Here is a 20,623-nt window from a genome sequence, read left to right as displayed (position 1 = left end):
TCTACCGCCGCCTATAACTGCATCAAAATAGTGCCACTTGTCATTAGAAAATAACAACAGTGGCTTCAAGAGAACTCAGTTCAGTTATTCGTCTGTTTTTGAATAAGACGAAAACGGACCGCTGTGTCGATAAAAAAAGAGCACCTAAAGACAACACATATTTAGCGTCATCATCGAATACGTCGAATACAAAGCCTTTGTAGAGCCACAAGTCCGTATTCAATGTCCAAGTACCGGAAGATTCACTTGAGCACCAACAAAAACGACTAACGGTACTTTTGTACGTCATAATAGACAGAACCTATGCTAGCGATACAAAGGGAAAATTATTTACCTAAAACCCCCCATAAATAACTTTATACAAAACAAACGACTATGGATTTAATAACCGAAAAGGTGATTTAAATAAAATACCGAAGTGTAATTTCCGCATGTCGTCGCGTTTCATTAACAGTTTCCTAAACGTAACACCTCTGAGGCTCTTGCTAGTTTCATAAATCAAATGAATAAATAACTACGAACAATAATAATAGTAGAAAAATTCGAATCTAGATACAGGCCTATGAGAAGATGAGATGTAAATCGCACTCAAAAATCACATGCACCCACAATTCCTATGCTGCACAGTAGTTCAAAGCTTTAGTTCCGTTGCCCTTTTCTAGAGATTCGGTTTTACAATGATGTGAACCTATTACGAATCAATTGAGATTGCTCCGACTACCTCGAAAGAGATATGGCAAAAATAAAAGTAACAATTTTAAAAAGCAACGGGAAAGATTAACGACCCTGATATGTTCGTTGCAGTTTCACATTTTATTTAGATGGCGCTATTCTAGTGAATCGCTTACGTCAGCCACTTGGCGACGCCAGACGACATGGCACACGCCCGTACAGACACGGATAGGTGGTAAGATTTCCGCTACCGTTACCAACGTTATAGTCAGGCACCAAACTTATAGGCACAGCAGATATTCGGTCATACGAAAAACTTATGCGTATAATATAAACTTATGTATATTGCTATGTTCCACAATCCACTGGGGTGCTCATTAGCTGGTAATCAACTACATTAATAAAATAATAATCACGATTATTATGACACTAGATTCTACTAACTTGGTATCATCTCGAGGTCGTTTCCGTTGGCACTCCAGTATGCCTCGAGGCGTAAACGGATTTACGTTAACCTGTTTCCGTTCGATTAGTGGGGTCTTCATTGGCAGTCGGGCTTGTTTGGCGGGCGTCTGCCGGGCAGGAGGTCCTGGCGTTCGCATGCCGGCCAGACGCGACAAACGACGAATCGGTGAGCCCGTGTCCTCGAACAGCCGAGTCCGTACCCGAGTTTCGCTTCTATCCCGCTGACTACGTTCCAGTAGTGTTTTTGGTGTCTGTGGCGAGTTAATTAGACGAAGCGTTCGAAGACCCTTAGTGGGTGGCGAATGTGACGCGTCTTGGGCAACCGGCGTCAACTCGGGTGTCAAAGGTGCTCGCCGCATGGGTGTCACTTTGCCAACCTGTTTCTGTTTGGGCTTTGGCGTTTGAGGAACAAGGCCCGGATCCGAGCCCGAGTCGGTCGAGCTATTTAATTCTTCTGCAGGATCGTCCCCAAAATAGAGCCGCTGGCAACAATTGTCTGACATCCTGCCGTTGTGGCGGAATGTCTAGGCCAAAACTGAAGCAACCTTTTGTCGTCGTTAGGCAACCAAACTGAGAGAGATAGGAGACGTTCGAAAGAGAACGATCGCAATCGTTAATGTTGGAGCGGTCCACTGTCCAGTAATTGTTATGGCACAAACAAGAACGATAACAGTACAATGCTAGCAATGGGAAAGACAATGGCACTCAACGTTTGCTAAGAGTAAGCTTTAACAACTATCTTCTCGTATACCCTTTCATTAACAATTTCGAATTCACCTAGCTACGCGACTTGTTGCAGCCTTACTTCTCACACGTAAGCTAGCTCTTCGAAGCACACGCAAAACAAAATTCGCAACGATCACTAGTACCACCTTCCTCACACCATGCATATTCTAGATCAACTGAACGGTTATAGAGCCGGCTTTCGAAACCACCAAATCCAGTTGAGCGCCAAAATTTCGACCAATCGGAGAGCGAGAAAGGGAGACAGATCAGCAAGTGGAGAGGGCTATTTGAATTTTCGCGGAGACCCATCAGATCGCGGATAGTTTCAAAAACGGTGTAGAACAGTAATAACATTTTTAATTAAATCATTGTGGTGCATCAGAAACGTACGGATATTGATCTACTGGTCAATCGACTTTGTTTTTTGGTAGATCCGAATCTGCTAAGTAATTTCTAAAATGCAGCAGTTCTACCTATTTGCTGAACCTATGTCCATTTATAGCGTTTTAAAATTAAATTGAATTATTCGAATTCGTTATCACTACAACACGTTTTGTCTAGCGCTTAGTGAAACGACGACATGCTATTAGAATGTCTTAAATGTCGTAGAAAAAATTGCAGCATATTGTCTTTCACATAGTAAAAAATAACATAATACATGTGACGTAACGAAGGATCTTTGCAGTAATCGATGTTAAGCGTCAGTATAGAATTAATCCTAGTTATGAATCAGGATGTACAATACGTCTTGAACGTCATTGATACTTTTAGCTGTGCTTCAGCTCGGTTTGAAGAAACGGATTTAGAAAATCTTCATTGAAGCCTGAATTGTAAAACAACGTATACTCAGTCAATGGGATTTGTAGTCAATGGAACATATATATATATATAATTCATCATGAGATATACACACGTTTGTAGTGCAGCATATATATGTAACAGTTATTTTCACTTGAAACTTGTTAAACAGTAAATCCCGACAAAGTTTTTTAAAACAAAGCCAGAGGTCCGACATGAATTTTAAAGCTCTACGCTAAAAACTCCCAGCTGCAAAGAACGACATACGTCTTCAATCCGTTCATTATGATCATTTATTTCAAATGTTTTTACATCCAAGGTGTGCAGTCATGTCTAAGCACACAAAATGTAATCGTTGTTCTAGACAACTACAAAATGTTGTAGTTATAACTGATTTTATTCATCTACTTCTCACTGTATTTTATAAGAGCAGAGGTGATAGGCAATCGTAGTAGTACGCTTTAGATCGATCGATACAAACATATTCAGCCAAAATAATTCGTGTTGTTGATATGCACTTGTTTCTAGTGGTCGAAAACTACCGCAACCGTTACCGCTTCCACATAGTACATAAAGGCCTTCCTTTGCCTGGCGGGTGTACCAATTTGACTTTATCTAGAAAAAAATGTTTAATTTATTTGAATTACCAGTTTTTTTTTGTTTGATATTAAACACTATTTGTATAATCTACTTGCACGATCTCCGTTTGATGAGCGCTACTCAGTTGTTGTAAATGCTGGAAAAATGATCGTGCTACAAGGATTACTACCAAACTCCACAAAAAATACGTACTGTACATACAATGATGTGTTATTACTACTATTCATTGGGAGGTATAATTAAGGTATACGTATGAACCCAGCCGCACGATCGTAAATACTTTCGTACTATTATTATATTACTATACCTATATTACTAAAACTACCACTAACGTCTAAAGTTTACATTTCTTTAAAAAAAATTGTATGCTTTTTTAATATAACTTTTTATACACTTTTATTATAGTAAGGAAACGTCTTTAGCTTCTCCCTGGCCTTCATTATGGCTGATGGTCAAAATTCATCAGAAATATTCCCTTTAGAAATAAAAACACAGAATATGACACAGCCTGATCAAAAACGAGTTTTACTTCAAATATTATCAGATTATATATATATATATATATATATAAGAATTTCCGAGTGTGGCATTTGTAGCGATAAGAGTCACTTCATGGCGAATCTGGCAGCCTAGAATAGGTAGTACTTTCCATTGTTTCATTATATGCTAACAAATTTTAGGATGAATCATCAAAGGAGACACCTGTCTCGTATTGAAAAAGGAAGATGATTCCTGAAATTACATATACTTCTCTTGGACCCATAACTCATTCAGACATTGTTAGGTAAATACCCTTAAATTGGCACTTTTTTTACTGTTCTTCAAAAACCCGCTTGTCTTCCACAACTGAACGCTTCGAGAAGAGTAAACGCCATTTAATCGAAGTGGTTTATTGGTCTGTCGATTTCCACTTTATTTATTGATGACAGCACAATACAGTATCATTTCAGTATTGTAAATGTTCCAGAAGCAACAGCTTCTACTTTATGTAAATACTAATTTGTCCATAATAGATAAGCAACAATGGCTACCAGGACAATACAAAATTTCCTTGAATGCACAATGTTGCCTGCCATACAGTTTCTTTTCCATCCAATTGACGTCAGAAGAAGGCAGACCTAAAGAGGATCTATTGCTATAGCAAATTTAAGAAGTGGAATAAGAATATGTATGTATGGAAATGTGATGCGGCCCAAGGCCCTAAACCTGACCATGTCTGTCTTAGACAGTGGGCTGCCTTGGTCCAGAATCTCTTTCATTCCTTCTATTTATTTATCCTTACGAGCGATTGTCAATCACCGTCTATCTACAAATAAACCTTAAATCATATTAATAAGAGTAATAATGTAAGAATGTATATACATGAGCTATTAAGGAAGGCCAAAAACAAAACTATCCTAAGGTGAATAAGCATATTGAATATTATCACGGGGAAACTCAATATAATGTTTCGAAATAATAGCGATAAGTTACGAGTAGGTGCTTTACACGCTCGTATAATTTAAGTGCAACTTGGATATTCCTTTCACTACGAACAAAGATTTTGAATTCCAGCATTGAAGAAGGAAACGATTACTGGAAAAAATTCGTCAATATAAATAATGTATACAGACAGATAACGGTCATACTAATTCGGCTCAATTAAAGTTAAATTCATGATGCCTAATTATAAGGATTTCAAACTAACCTTATATATTTGTTCAATAGATGGCTATCTTCAGGAATGACTAATTGGCTCTTAGCTGATAGCGACAAGCCCGAAGGACACAAGATTTGGAGATCTGGTCGTGTTATTATTGGATTGAATGGCCTAGTAGCAACGAGCTGATTGAAGCAACCCAAATACACAGCATTTGCGAAAGCATGCGAAAATATATTAATTGATGGACCTTGCAATGGACTTAATATTTGCTGAATCCTAATACCTTACCATAATCGCTTTAGATTTAAGAAGAGAGAAATCGGACAGCTTACATCGTCGTGCCCAAATAAGGGGTTCCAATCAAACATTGCACCCCTGCTTACAAACATAAAGGCGGCCACCAGCGTCGTTCGCGCTGATATGTCATCAAATGTACACATTAATATTTCTGTGAAAACTGTGGTGAGTGAACATGTGCTTTCGATTAAGAGCCTCGAGGAGTCAAAAGGAGGAAGAAGTAACTGTGAGGCACCCTTGGTCGAGGATTTACTAGGGAAAAATTTTTTTTAGATTGAAGTACTGTAAAATATACAGGCTTCATGTACTTTTTTTTGCAGATCTCGTAACGGTAGCTAGGTGCCAAGCAGGTTTTGAAAACTTATAGCTGTTTTATTGACAAGACAAAATATTTCACGTAGTTCAAGCCAATTGGGCAAATTTCCGCTTATGATTGTTTGAAACCGAATTTCGGTTTTAAACAAACAAGGTCTTGCTTTTATGCACTGTAAGATGTTTCGCACAGGTTTGAAAATGTAAAATAAAAACATTTTTAATAACTGCCGATCCTTGATTTGTACTGTATTTGGCTTGTAAGAACGTAGACTCAAAAATATAGTATATAGCTAAATTGCTTAGGTTCTAGTGGATGGAAATGTCGATCTTGGTCTAAAATTTAGTAAAAGAGTCTTATACAAAGGCCTAATAAAACGAGAACCATCAGCTTACATTGTTTGCCGCTCTAGAACCGCATCTGCCACTTAAAACGAGTTTCTTGTACATATTTTGTAATACCATCTTATAGATTAAATAGTAGTAATCGCATATATATATGCCGCGTTGTGGCTTTTAGTACTGAAGTTACCCGATGGGCTCTGTTTTGTAATTGTGATTTGATGAGCAATTGAGCGTCCACTCGATTTTTTTCTAGAGGTAACACGATTTTATGAGATAGAATAATAAATAGAAGGCATCTAGTCGTTAGCATTCATCTACGTCCGGCCAACAAAAAATACATCCTTTTCTATTGCTAAAACCGTTTATTTACTCGACCGTTGATTGCACCGAAATTTTTGAATTATATCGTCTGTTAACGGTCTGTCGTAAACCTGCTCTTCCATTGTTTATTTTCATTATTGTGGCTCTCTCAGAACCACTGACGTACACACACGCGCATTCAAGAACACGCGCGAACTCACCCGCACGAAGCAGCCGCGCTGTTATTCACATAGGCTTCTCCGCGCTAGCAGACGTCTGTAGCTGCAGTAGTCATAGCTAATACAGGCCGTTTTCTATGGTCCGTCGTTGCTGACTGCACAAAGGTACCAGCATCGGCAGTTCACAGACATACTTAGCTCTACGGCGCACTATCGACTACAGTTGAGCGTGAAACCGCTGTTTATCGCTCCTCTTTCACTTGAACCTTTTTAACCGTTTTCTGTTGCGACTCGTGTTTCTATTACTGGGCTTGTCTGCCAGAGAAGATTATCTCTGTGAACAAATTCAAACTGTGGCGCGGCGGCCTTTTAGGCGCTGCAGTCATCTAGTTCGGTAAGCATAACTGCTGATAGCCGATGCGTCAGCGCCACCTAGCGGAGCCAGGTGCGATCGTTGCAAGCGTATTCAGCCGCTACGACGGGCCGATGGGCAAACGAACCGCAGCTGAACCGGTCATCGCGGCGCTACCAGAAGCCGGCAAAGAACGACCGAATATAGAGCAGCCGCCGCGGACGCTGCGGTGCAGCTATAGGATCGTGGAGGAAAGCGCGTTGTGGTAGCAGGCGAACAGCCAAATGGCCGCCGGCACGCAGAGAAGTAGACACTCATCAGTAGCTTTTCGTGGTCGGCGGTAGATGATGTGCGTTGAAGAAGCCTCAAGTGAATAGAGTGCTTCCAGGGACAACAAACAAACCTCAGCGTATCGCTAGTGCATCCATCGGTGTAATTAGTAACCAGCGTCGATAGTAATCTGCTTCATCAGCAAGTATCCTGTTCTTGTGGCGGGGCTTGGAGGGAGGGAGAAAGAGTATCGTGTTTCGAGAAAAAACAGGACCTTAAGACACCGCAGGAATTGTACCGAAAACGAAAACAGTACTTACCACCCTCAGCACCACCGGCAGCATGATACCTATTAACAGACATACGTAACTATTGCGTAGTGGCTGTTTCCTTGGAGAGAGCTTTAATTGTTGCTTTGTGTATGTTCGTGCGTGACTTTGCACCAGCCGAACGAACTTCAGTTGATCGATTGCTGATTGGTAGTTCAGCGTATGTTCATGTAGTACAATTGGTCTTCATTCTACGTGCTGCCTACTTAGTTTTGTGGTGCGCCAAACGAACTGCCTGGTCGTGCCGTAGCTTCGGAGAGTTGCAGTCTTTATCCGAGGAGGTTTTTAGATGCCGCCGGCAACGAACGTGGCCAGCCTGCAGTGGTGCACGTTTTTGTGTCGAGTTGTTTCTATCGGAAGAAGAACGGTCTCAACAAGCGCCTGCTGTCGTGGTTACTAGTTAAAGTCGCGACAGATAGTATTGACTGCACAGTTTCCACGACACTCTCCGGTAAGTTGCTAATGTTCTTTCATCTCTATCTATGTGTTTATATCTAGATTGTTTATGGATATACGCTATGTTGTCGAGAACGACGCATACAATAATTAAGAACCTGCGTCTTTAATGTATAATTCTAACGATAAAATGTTGCGCTACATCTGGTTCCTAAGCTCGTAACATGCGGGTTGGAAGAGACCGCTCGCCGGTGCTCGGTGTCGAGCACTTTGTGATGCTGCTGTTGTGGCAGCTGCAACCGTGTGGAGGTGGTTCTGTAGTTCATGACGCCGGTTGCCGCCTTCTAATTAGGGTCCTCAGATCCGTAGTCCTAGTGTGCCTACAGTTTACTCATAATGCAAAGGAAGAATATGAATCAGGGATCGCCACTAAAAACACACAACAGCGTAAACCTCTCGTGACCAACTACCGACGACCGTTAATTTCGGTGGTAGCATTGAGCGTTCTATCTTCGGTCAGTGTTGTGGCGACGGCAGATTGTGGGAGAGCCTCGCTGCTGCTGCTTCTGGCAGCAACGGTGTGACAAAAGCTTCGAACAGTCCACTGGTCACGGTGTTTCGTCTAGCGACGGAGACAATAATCGATTAGTTGAGCGGTTAAGCATGTACTAGCGATCATACTTGAACCACATGGTTTATCGGTTATAAAGTGTAAAGAAACAGCTCGAGCTTCACTTTTCGACTTTTTGAGCTCTGCGCATTGTAGAAGGTGATGGACAGTCCCCGTTGTGTTGAAACGCAGCATCCGCCGATTCGTAACATTATTGGCCGCGGCTAACGAAAGTTAACCAAGCAAGTGCTGCGCGCATGTATACCCCTCTATTGGTATGCCTTCCATGAAAAGGAAATCGTTGTTCTTGGATCGCGCTTATGTTTTTACGCGTTTACCGATGATGTGTCTATTGTGGTAATATGGACGACATTCGATAACATCAGTGGACTAGAATGATAATTGGGCGCGAGGATTTTGTTGAATACGACGACAACGACGCCCAAGATGGTGCTGATCGTGATGACGATGGGTAGCCACGAAGCGATGACGAACACCAGCGACCTAGAACAGACTAACAGGAACGAGTTTCTGAAAGGAACGATGATAGATAGTGACGATGAATATTGTTGGTAAAATGTAACCGTGATTGCAAGTCAGATTTTTGCGGCAAAGCAAGTCAAAAAAAGAAAATAAAACAATCAAGTGAGACATGCAAAACCCCGGGTGTCTATTTTTATGACGCCGGAGCCATCTATTTTTTGCGTGTTCGTCCGTCTACATGTAATCGAACAAGACGTAAGAGACCTACAAGGGTCTTCTTGTCCCCTTCAGCACTATCGCCGTTACCCTCTTCATTCACTGGCTGTATTTTTGCTGGCTAGCATGTGCGTTCAATGGCTTGCTTCTGTGAATTGCGCTTTGTTCCCGAAGTTGTCCACGGTGATGGATGCTGGCTGGAGTCGTCCCGGTAGCCCTTCCAGCTGCTATTGCAGGTGATCTGCGCTATAATAAGGCTACATGCACTCACTCGCACGCTGCGAGTAAAAGCGTTTTTCTACTATTCGATTTGCGTTAATGTCTTTCTTAGTATCTTTTAAGATCTACTTTGGAGATTGTGGTGGGGCCGCCGATTTTTGGCGTTTCGCTTCTAACTGTATGCTGCGCGGTTCTCTCGTACTACGCTCGATATAAATATTTGTATACGACAACAGTGTGCATGTGTACTTGTGGTTGGATTGTTGAGAAGTTAGTCGGCGTACTGGCGCCACTGTTATCGATGCAACAACAACAACAACAACAGTTTGTTTCATGTGTGTGGCGCTTCGCAGTGTCCGCCGCTCGTGGCGGGCTCGTTATTCGCGGCCGGCCTGGTCTATGCGACGCGCTCAGCGTGTCATCGCACCGCGTGTTGTTCGTGGAGAGTTTCGAAGCGCCGCCCAACATTGCCAGTGTTGTGTATAGAAAGACAGAGCAAGTTGTTAGACTCACTCAGCAGTGTATTGTATCTAAACTGTTTGATGTTTATGGTTCTTACCACAGGCTTTCGCGCTTCCTGCATTTGGTCATAGAGCGATTCGGAGTCAGCAGCAGCCAGTCGAGAAGAAGTCGACACACAAACAAGCAAATGAGCAGACATACAAGGAACCAAACAACGAACCTCTTTGGCTTTTTCTCCCAGCCAGTTCGTTAGCCAACTAGCGTGTTGGTCGGCTCCTAAAGGTGCCCTTGTTTTGTCCGCTGGTTGAGAGCAATTATGTCAATGCGAGGTACGAGATTTTTGCCACGCAAGATTCGTATCACCATACTAGCAGTAGGCAGCTTTAGCAACTTCGGACTGGCAAAACACTGATAATTCTAAAAGAGACAGATATGATCATGCTAGGAAACACTAGCAATGAACTGGGAAATTCGTTTTAGCTTAGTAAACAGAGAGTTGTATTCAGACAAAATCTCAATTCGTCCCTTCGCTCCGGTTAGCTAACGTGTGCGTCGGTATTGATCATGATGAGTGTGTGCCAAATAGTGTGAAAGTGTAAATGGGAATCCTCGATTAAGTTTTTCGTTGGGAATAGACGTTTTATTGCTATCGGAGAGCATTAACACGTTCGCAAACAACGAAAGGTCTAATTTTGAAACTTGCAGAAAGTTTAATATACTAAGAAAGCACTACAACGGGCTTTTTGTACGTTAATAAATCTCAGTATCTGTGCTTTTCTCTCTTCGTTTTCTAAAGGACAGATTTGGTTCTGATTTGCAATAAAAACAACAGCATGATCCAATATTTACTTCCGTGTGCGGGTGATCTACTTGATGCGTTTCGTTCGCGAGAATTTCGAACTGTTTTGTGTCATTCGGAGCATCTACCAATCATTTGACGATAGCTATGCCGTACATTTTGCTTTTATTTCTGCTGATGTTTCAACTGCCTCAGGTGCAGTACCTTTACAGTGTGTCGTCAAATGTCAAAGGATATATGTACACAATAGTCGGTTTAACAAGAGGACGGCGGTATCTTGAATTGGTGTGATAGTTGCTTAGCTCTTGCATTAGATATCCATTGAGGCAGTACTTGTAGATGAAAAAAGAATGTTATATCGCTTTATGTGTGCACTAACAATAGTAACTATTGGGAATATAATTGCATTGTAAATTGGTGCTTCATTTGTACAACAGATCAATTCGGAGTCTCAGTAGGCTATTCAATTTAGGGAAAGGAGATTAAAGGTTGACTATTTGCGGGACCGCATTCATTTAGAGCAAAACTGAAAGGCAGTTTTGAGCAAAAGGTGTTAGGAAACAAGGACAGCGGCAACTTCAAAAACAGTCACATATTTTGCTTGTCTGAAAATTGAAGTGGGTCTTCAGAAACTCTAATTTTTAGCATTTGCGGCATTTCGTTATCGTCATCGATCTTGCATAAATCATACCATTTATATAGATTACATACTACTTGAATCCTCATACCGGTTAAGAGTTGGTTTTATAAAAAAAAATTATAAAAAAACATATTAAATTTGTAATAAATTTCATGATTGGACACCAAATTAAACTAGTTGATTTAATGCTGATGGACAAATTTTAAATTAATTAGAACAAATTTAAGAAAAATGCAATTAACATAAGTAATACGTAAGTGAAGTCCTAGTCCTATAAGATAGATTCAATATCATAATACTATAAGCTCAATAGCATGAGCTATATCAATATGTACAATAGTATTTATTTAGCTACATTCATGTACAGCTTTGTGTTTGGCCCTAATGAAACGGCTATAATCTTTGGAAAAGCGTTGGAATAGCGTTGGAACAAGCTCAGGTAGACTCACCATTCCATGGACTGAATCGAAGAATATCTTCGCAGTCAGTTGTAGGTTGGTATTCAGATCGGAGCCTATTCATATCGGGGGTGACACGTAGAGGTATTAATGGTCTCCAGTTAAAGTGCCGCTGCGTGCACTGACAGGGCCATTTATAGCTCCTTGGTAAAGATAAGGTGAGCAACCATATCATCGTCATAATTCGGGAAGTAGGTTTGTACTACTTACGTTATATAATTTTTATTATATATATATTATAAATTCTTATATTATATTAAAATATTGCGTTATATAAAATACATTTTTTAAATACATTTGCCGTCTGAATTTCGCTATCTTTTGCCGAAGTTTGGTGATGTGTCCGTCTTCAACTGTATCAAATTCCTAAATCTCGAACTAAAGATGCTCTCCTGCCAAGTGGTATCATGAAACGTTTAACTGTCCAGTACCAATCGTAGGGTATCCAGAGATGTACAGTGGCTTTCCGACGACGTCTGGCACCACTAATATCTACATACAATCGCTGACTTTTCGCTGATTCAATGTTTTGGTCTCTTCCAGAACCAATTTTTGCAACTGGCATTTACCTTTCCCATAGACGGTTTTGATATCATGTCAGAACGGTCAATTAAAAAACACTAGGATCTGGTAAATAGTTATAGTATGCATTGAAAATTATTGAATTGGCACACAAGACAAATAAATACTTAAATTATGGAAGTTGCCGTCGTAGCAGGCTCAAACAAGTTGTCTCTCCATCTTTATTTTTATTACAGCTGTTGTGCGAGATTTGTCAACTGTTGAATGTGGTGCAAGTAGAGCATGTTTGGATCAGTTCATTTCAGATTTCGAATTATGAGGGAACAGTAAGTTATTAAATACGCCGTCGTTACTTTTCGATACGTTGTGCAATTATTAGATAATAACAGCAAAGTCCATAGAACGATATTGGCAAGCATGCTAATGAACTAGGATTGGATATTGATTGAGGTTTATATTAGACTTCAAAAGGTCTGTGGTCAAGAAACTAAAAAAGTATTCGTCCTTATAAAATAAAATTTAGTCAGTGTGATAAGGAATAAGTACAAAATTAAATAGATGGCTACGATTTTTCTACTGATACGGCCGTACTGCTTTATGGAGACCCTTGTAATTAGAGTTATTCATGACTCTGATTACAGGGGCCTGCCCATTACTACCAGTCAAAATGCTGCCGTTACTATAGACGTGGCATTACATTCAGACCTGAAATAAAATACGTAGGCGCTGCATTTGTTATTGAGTCTCGAAAGAAAACAAGCTTGAATTGGGCACGTATATCATGAACAGCGCGATATATGTCTAAGTTATACGTGCTGTGGGTGTATTTGATACCGGCATTGGATTATCGAAATAGTTATAGAAGGCTGTTATTGGTCTCGTTTTTCCCAGGACGCTTTGCTTTTTGACATAAGTGCTTTTAGGCACCAGGAAACTTTTTGTTGAGCAAATACCGAAAGGTTTCTATTTGTTTTTTTGAGTGCGATTTTTATTTAACCATGGAAAGTTGACTTTTTGTAGATGCTTCTATAACAATCGAAGATTTCTCAGGATTATAGTAACAGCTAAAGGAAGGTACTATTTTGTTTAGGATTGGAGTACTATATTTAATTCATTCGAATTAGATTCAATTTTAAATAAAATAGTCATAACAGAGGCATCAGCCGCCGTTGCGGCTAGTTAGATACACGCAGTGAGGCGTCTAAAGCAAAAAGGAACACGTAGTCTAACAGATGACTCCATAAAATATACCCATTGATTTCTTCAAATAGTACCATTGTATTGAAACATAAGTTTGAATGTTTGGAGCGCATGTTGCTTAAACTCCATATTCTGAGCACGTTATTTTATTTTAAGAAATATTTGCTAAAAATACTCTGTTTCCTTTTTGAGTAAATTACAGATTGAATATTATACGCGAGGCGGAGACGGTCATTTTAAAGAGAAAAGAAGTTCTGAGGCTCGAGGCATGGAGACCTCAGGCTTTCGGGATTTGTAAATGTAGGAATATTGATCCTTTTTGACGTGTTGTGTTAATTAGCGAACTTGTTTACATTTACGCAAGCAGCGGAACATCTTGCACTATTGTGCCACGAGGACAGATAGTCTCCTGACGAAAATTCGTTCACATCAAAAAAGCCCATCATGCCTAACTGGCCTAGAGGGAGTCAAGGCGTTGCCCTGGTGGCCGGCACTGTGTGTATTCTTGCCATAGCCATTACATTTGCTGCATACATGAGGTCGCCACAGACGAAGACGACGATTAAAAGAAGGCGATCAGCGGCCAGCCTGTGTAATGGTGTCCGCTCGATATTCAACGAGGTTGTAGGAGATCCAGCACCGGCGCTGGCAGGACCAGAGAAACCTGAGCAGTCTGCGCAGCAGCAACAGGAGTCCCCACAGCTGCCGCCGCCTCAAGGAAAGGCAGTTGAAAATGAAGCAGACATTAAGCCGTCTGAACAAGAAGAGGATAACCTTAGCAATGCTGCGACGGCAGGCACCTCGGAGCGCTCATTAGACCTAGGTGAAGCAGGTGAGGGAAGCTAAAGTATCCATCAATCAGGTGACTAGGGATCGCATGTTCTCTAAAGAATCGTGTCTTCGTGTGATTACCTCGTTGTAAACATGGCTTATCTGGGGCGACGGTATAGCTACTGACCGCCTGCTAATATTAAGGGTTACAATGGTTAGAGTTACAATAGTTTTGCAAGAATGAGAATTAGAATAGTCGTCTGCGATAATGTGTATCGTTGAGGTGTTTGATTTGTTTGACACCGTAAGAGTCACCTTATTAGACCTTAGAAATTCATTTAATATGAGAAGTAGAAGTTAGTAACAATTACCTATCAGTAACAAGCGGTTGTAAGTGTAGAAAATGTCTCTCAAACTTAAGGTGTCACGATGCTATCGGTTATGTATTTTAAATTCAATGAAGGAACTACCGTTAATAATGTCTGAACGTGGGAATGTCTTTTTATACTTCCAGAAGCGGTCACTGACGATGCAGGCCGACTCGACTCAGGCATAGGGAGTCCGAAGGGGACCCCACAACTTGACAAGGGCAGACTTAGCCTTAACCGGTTCGAAGCCCTTAATCAGTCCACGCCAGCGCACAATCTCATTGAGGAGGTGAGCCTAAAAAATTATTGAATCAACTGTTGCAAATTGTGCAATATTCATACCAAGTGTCGATTGTGTCATATGATACTGGCATTATCTTAGCATTTAGCTTTAGCACACGAAGACGTGATCCTCTAGCTAAATGTAAATTATTTCTGTCATTCGATCTCGACGTATTTTTTCTTATCTTTCCCGGCATGTTATGATACATTTGCTTGCAGTCGTTGAGTGCTGTGTGCTACTCTCCTCTCAGCTCATCGGCCGTGAACTCTTCGTCGCTGCACGTTGAGGTGTCGACGATGTCACTTGCCGACACTGAGCCTTCCGGTAGTAGTGGTTTTGGACACGAAAGTGGTTCAACAATAAATAGCGGCGACAATTCCAGCCGACAAATACCATCCGGCGACATGGGTTCGCTCAAGAGTGAAACTGATACTCACATCATGAATAATTCTGTTGAAGTTCAAAGTCAATTGCTATCGTCGAGTTCGCTCGCAAGATCAGCTCAGAACTCTCCAGTGAAACAAGAGACGAAGTCATCTTTTAAAAAATCAAAGGACACCTGTCGAGAAATCGTCACTAATTCTGAAGAAGCACCTGTGAGGAACTCGACGCCAGCCAAGGAAGCAATTATGAAACCCAAAGACGCAAGGAGTCCAGTCAGGTATAGCAACAACTACGTTGCTAACAACAGCAGTAACAATAAAAGCAGCAATAATCAGAAACACAATAACAACAACATCTCTAATTACACTAGCAACAATAAAAGCCGGAGCCCTGAGCACCAATCGAAGCCAAAGGCTCACTACGAACCCGGCGAACAGACATTGGCCAACAAAGACGAAAGGCGAAAAGATAACTGTGAGTTACTTCCCAATGGTGGTAAGGCGCCAACTCCATCAACCAAACGGAAAGTTGTTAACGCTTTACAGAATCCGTCGGTGGCAAACACTACTCAGATGCGAAGATCGGCATCAAATTGGACTGACGATAGCGAGGACAGACACGACAGGACAGATGCCCAACGGCATAGTAGCGGGTCAGACGTTGCGGCGGATGACAAAAGCGAAGGCAGCGCCGACTCTGGTAAAGGTTGGTTCTATTCGAATTCTATTATAAATTCGTTTGCATGAAATCTCGAGAACTCATGAAATATTAATTGTCAAATGGAAAAGTACCCCAGTGAAAGTGAAATATATGGAGGTTCACATAATAAAAAAAGTTTATTCCTAGCAGGTCATTTAGCTATTGTAAAAAATTCGGTTCCAAGGCATCTTTTTGGCTCTATTCCACTGTTTGATCGCAGAACCCACATTTCGAAAAAAGTCGAAAAGCAGATCCCTTATCATCGGAGCGAAAGATACTTGGTTTTGTTTGACTTGGTCTTACTTGAAGTGGTAGTACTTAGAACAATAGATGTATTTATATAAACGTATCTGTTTACGTCGTAGATCTTATGTATTTACTAAGGAAACCTATTTCCATCTTACGTAGGATCCCCGCACTTAATTATTTCTTTACACAGTACAAAACTGGTAATATCTTATCAGATCATTATAATGACACGTTTTGACGTGGTTGCAGGGGGAAGCGACTGCCCAACTGCTGTCATTGTCCCACCCACCGTTTACGAATTCGAATTGGCAGCGGACTTATGCGGTCGTCTGATAGGTCGTCAGGGACAAATCGTGAAGTCGATCAAAACTCAAACGGGCGCCACGGTCACAGTTCGACAACACTCTTTCCACGACCACATAAAGACGGTGTACGTTGTTGGACAAGCTGATGATGTTACCAAGGCTCTTGGTGAGATTCGCAAACGGTTAGTAACAAAATGAAATGAACTTGTTAGCATTAGTGCATCTTTTGGCCAGGTAACACAGTAAAATCGCTAAGCCCGTTATCTTGGCAAATTTTTTGTAGAAAGAACTATTACAGTTATTTTCAAAAAAGATCGCGTATGCAAGAATTCAACTATATCAACTCGGAGTCACTATAATACTATGGTTTTATTTTCGCGAGTACTTTAATGTAATAATCACAGTGAAAGGGTCACCATTGAGCTGTGCAGTAGAAACCAATTTCCGATGGAGCGTAGCTGATACAAAAAGCTTTTTTGGTTTCAGATTCCCGGCTAAGCAATTTCCACAGGTTATGCTGGAGCCTCCGAAAACCCCAAGGCTACAAATGATGACCCTTCCACCCAACCCAGACATGGTTGAAGTCAGGGTGTGTTCAATAGATGCTGCCAACCGGGTATTTCTACAGCTCGCTAAGAATACCGACATTATTCAAGAAATTGATGCACAGATGGCTTTGCTGTACGGACCGGGATCAAGAATTAATGCGCCACCGTTGGGCCTGGAACCCCCTTGTCCGGGGTCCGTATGCGTCTCGATTCAAAACGGTGTTGCCTTCCGAGCGCTTCTCGTCGCAACAGAACCCATTACAGTGAAGTACGTTGATGCGGGTGGGTACGGCCCTGCTCAATTAGGAGAGCTTAAGCAGATTCGAAGCGATGTGTTGGGATATCCTTTCCAAGCAGTGGAGATGGTTCTGGCGAATATAGAACCTCAATCAGGGGTTATCTTTACTGCAGACGCCATGGCAGCGACACATCAATTCGTCATGAACGTGCAGCACGCCGGCGGTAGATTTTTCGCCCGTGTTATCAGTTATGAAGCCAACGTGACTTGCGGCGAGCTGATAGGGCAAATGCGTGATCAAAGCGTGGTCACTCTTGCAGAGCATCTCGTTCAAGAAGGCCACGCGCGCTGGGTGAAAGCGTGGGATCAGGTACTGTCGAACGAACCTGCCCCGCCAGGCACGGAACCACCCGTACCGACTTTTTCACCTGCTGATTTTCCCCAACTGAATGCAACAAATACGGGTTCGTGGTAGCACCACTGCGATGATTAGACGTGTGTAGACAAGACCAGTGAAGGAATGCAGCACTAGAGGCTGCTTCCTTAATGGCAGTAGCATCAATTTATTGTTCCATCAACACAACACAATCATAGAGGCTGCTGCCAGCTCTCAAAACATACAGATGCCTCATAGAAAAAACGGATGAAAGCGGAGATTGTGCACCTAATATGTACGGTATAGGCACCTACTAACAATAGAAACATTAGAAGTTTAAATTGAACTGAAAAAACATCGTAAGTAAAACCAGTTCAATGAAATTACCATATTATGTACTTAGTCTAAGTAGAGCCAGAAGCTTAATCTAAAACAAATCCAGACATTACACTCCCGCTGACATCACTTTCGCGCTCACCCTGTCGATTTTCTTTGGAAATACAAAAGCCCCGTTAGGGATGTGTACAGTTACGATGAGAATGTGTGAGATGATGGATAACATGCTAATGTTTCGTTCGTTTACCGTTATCTGTTTCTTCCATACACGATGTTATTACTATTATTGCATATAGAACTTTGCTACTATTACTATTAGTGAGGCTTACTGTGGTGAGATAATTATGATGCTAGTGAATGATGACAATATGTTGATGCCATAAACCATGGCCAATAATACGACCACGGCAGTCTACTGGGGTTAATGAAAGATATATGGAATTTCTATACTAAATCGTCGCTAGATATCAGTCGCAAGATGGCTTCTCAACGGGGAGAAAAATATGAGAGTTATGAATCAGTCAGATGAAACAGCCATAATTATTTCTTGCTGCGTTGTGTGTCTTATACCAGATATACATGGAAGAAAAATACTAAATGAAAACTATATTCGAAATTGTTATACGTTTTTTTATAGAGACTTTGGGAAATGCGTAAAAATGCGTAGTCGATCAGGAATAATGCGACCATCGTCATTGGGCTTGGTTATAGTTGCACGCCATTTAGCTGATACTATTTGAAATCATAAGAAAGAAAATTTTTAATAGCCTTTATCTATTTTGCCTTCTCAATTTTGGTTACTAGTTACTAGCAATGCCATCTCTCTGCACGTAGTCTGTATGCAAGAGATGCAGACGCTTCCTTTTGGATCTTTCGAAATTTGAAATTAGACCATGCAGCAGAAATTTTGAGTCCTATTTTGTATTCCTTATAATTGAAGCCGCAAACAGCCATACGTGAAAATAAATATGCAAAACGAGAGATATAAAAACAATTATATATATATTATATACATATATTAGCGATGTTACGAGCAACTATTTATCGAATATGATCACACTTGATACTACCTTGCAATCTCTGTGTAATCGTTTAAGTAAAATCTAGATATGTAATTGTTGCAAAAAACGTTAGCTTCCGATGAGCTATCTTCTTCGCTGTTAAATAAGGGGCTTATGAAACGCTGAAGAGCTCACGAAGTCTATAATCGAATTACCCTAAATTGTTGAGCTACATATATAACTATTACAAGTTCAGATAGTACTGTTACTGTACGACAAAGAAAACGAATTGAGCAAAGCACCTGCCAATAGAAAGGTGCACACCCCAGTAGAGGCCTGGTTGACTATGGAGCGCCACCATCATGTAAATGTAAAATATACGAAAAAAATAGTCATAGTGTGTGGTAAGCAAAGAAACACGCAAATTAAGGTAGAATGAATGACAACAGATGAGAGCACAAATGAAAATGAAAAAAAATTGCCTGTATTCTGTGTCAGAGTGTGTGTATGTTATGTTACGTTCGCTGTGATGTGTGCAGGAGGCAAATACTGTCATGTGATGACGCCTGTGTGCCTCGCCACGAGTTGCTACCTTGCTGGCCTTATATTCCTTGCCTATGATGATACTTACCATAGATGTTAAAAGAGTAGCAAAGGGCGAGTTCTCGAATCATTTGTTTATCCCTGACATTGAGACAGGCTTTTAGCAGCGACATTGTAGTGCTTCTTTTTGTAACAGTTATATGAAGAGAGACAATAAAAATACAGTATATATTATGTAGAAAACGAAACAAAAATAGTAGAAAATACCAAACACGAAAAGGCAACCGATTAAAAATACAATAAAGGTCATAATTAAGAAAAAATATTCGTCACTGCAAATGAGCAGTGCAAATATTGTTAAAGAGATACAAAACATCTGTAGTATGGCTACACACATGCTGTTGTTACTATAATAACAATAATTATACATAATAATAATGATAGTATTAAGTATATGAATAGTAGGAAATAAGAAAAAAAATGTGTCGAGGTCGCTTGTCATAGAGATCGTAGCGAAAATCTTTTTCGTAAAATTTCGTAGTTCAATTCCGGAATCTGCTACTAGTAGGAACGCACGATTTTTGCATGCTCGTATTGTTTTCGGGCTTTTCGCAAGTTTCTCATGAAGAATCGAAATGAGTCGTAACTAGAAGTAAAAAAATGGAGCAAAGCACAGCATACTTAAGAAAAACTGAAACAAAAATTGGCAAACATGAGAAATGACTGGCGGACCTGGCGGACAACAACTGAACAACCAATACATACTGAATCACAACTCCAAGTGAATTAACAATCTTTAAGGGGATGAAAGAGCTCAGTGGATGAAGCTTTTTTCTAATGGAACCAAAAAGCACGCATATACATTTTATCGATAAGAACAGTGAGTTCGTAGATCTCTTTGCAGACCGTCTTCGGGAGATATGTGATCGTGCGAGAAGTGGTGCCTTCATTTAGAAAATAAGGACACAGGCGCATGGAGGAAAATCTGTCCTTTCTTTTAATATTTATCTCAAGCACGTTGATTTGAAATAACCGCTAGTAGTAGGTTAAATAGTAAAGAATTTTAATAAATTACTTCTGATTTTTCAGCTGTGAAACGACATTGCAAAGTTTTTTTTTTATGTCTGAAAAGCTAGCATGTGCAAAATAAATCTTTTCTTTTATTCGGTGTTACCTAGATGTAAGCGATGTAGATGTAAGGGAGTAGCGAAATGCGCAGACAAACCTTTA

The 20,623-nt window shown here is 40.7% G+C and overlaps 2 protein-coding genes and 1 long non-coding RNA gene across 9 annotated transcripts in view; 1 reads left to right on the top strand and 2 right to left on the bottom strand.

Annotated features, from left to right (window-relative positions):
* Nucleotides 1–2,054, bottom strand: part of LOC111253089 (wee1-like protein kinase 1-A) — a 36,336-nt gene extending 34,282 nt beyond the window's left edge. Inside the window, exons 1-2 of one of the 2 annotated variants that reach the window (XM_022811996.2) lie at nt 1,943–2,054; nt 1,117–1,707 (exon numbers count right to left, since the gene is read on the bottom strand). In XM_022811996.2, the coding sequence (XP_022667731.1) occupies nt 1,117–1,640 (524 nt within the window). In that variant the 5' untranslated portion in view covers nt 1,641–1,707; nt 1,943–2,054. Of the gene's footprint in view, nt 1–1,116; nt 1,708–1,914 lie in introns of both variants that reach the window. The other variant, XM_022811995.2, reaches the window with a different exon arrangement.
* Nucleotides 2,055–2,878: 824 nt separating this feature from the next.
* Nucleotides 2,879–11,663, bottom strand: LOC147754771 (uncharacterized). Its single transcript, XR_015330053.1, has 3 exons — nt 11,562–11,663; nt 5,909–8,824; nt 2,879–3,276 (listed from the first exon to the last, which is right to left on the bottom strand). It is a non-coding gene; the product is annotated as an uncharacterized LOC147754771 (long non-coding RNA).
* spoon (A-kinase anchor protein spoonbill) lies at nt 7,597–20,495 on the top strand. 6 transcript variants are annotated; one of them, XM_086992668.1, is made up of 8 exons: nt 7,598–7,738; nt 9,776–10,002; nt 12,329–12,418; nt 13,495–14,124; nt 14,578–14,720; nt 14,933–15,803; nt 16,296–16,533; nt 16,838–20,495. In XM_086992668.1, exons 4-8 carry the CDS (start codon nt 13,737–13,739, stop codon nt 17,610–17,612), a joined length of 2,415 nt encoding a protein of 804 aa, XP_086848794.1. In that variant the 5' UTR covers nt 7,598–7,738; nt 9,776–10,002; nt 12,329–12,418; nt 13,495–13,736; the 3' UTR covers nt 17,613–20,495. The 6 variants fall into 6 exon arrangements, with proteins under 6 accessions (XP_022667150.1, XP_086848794.1, XP_086848795.1 ...); XM_086992669.1 differs by lacking the exon at nt 9,776–10,002; XM_086992670.1 differs by lacking the exon at nt 12,329–12,418 and having other exon boundaries at nt 13,660–14,124.
* Nucleotides 20,496–20,623: the final 128 nt, after the last annotated feature.

The sequence above is a fragment of the Varroa destructor genome, unplaced genomic scaffold (genome assembly GCF_002443255.2).
Source record: "Varroa destructor unplaced genomic scaffold, Vdes_3.0 BEIS01000006.1, whole genome shotgun sequence".
Classification (NCBI taxonomy): Eukaryota; Metazoa; Arthropoda; class Arachnida; order Mesostigmata; family Varroidae; genus Varroa; species Varroa destructor.
This window is presented reverse-complemented; position numbering and strand designations above follow the sequence as displayed.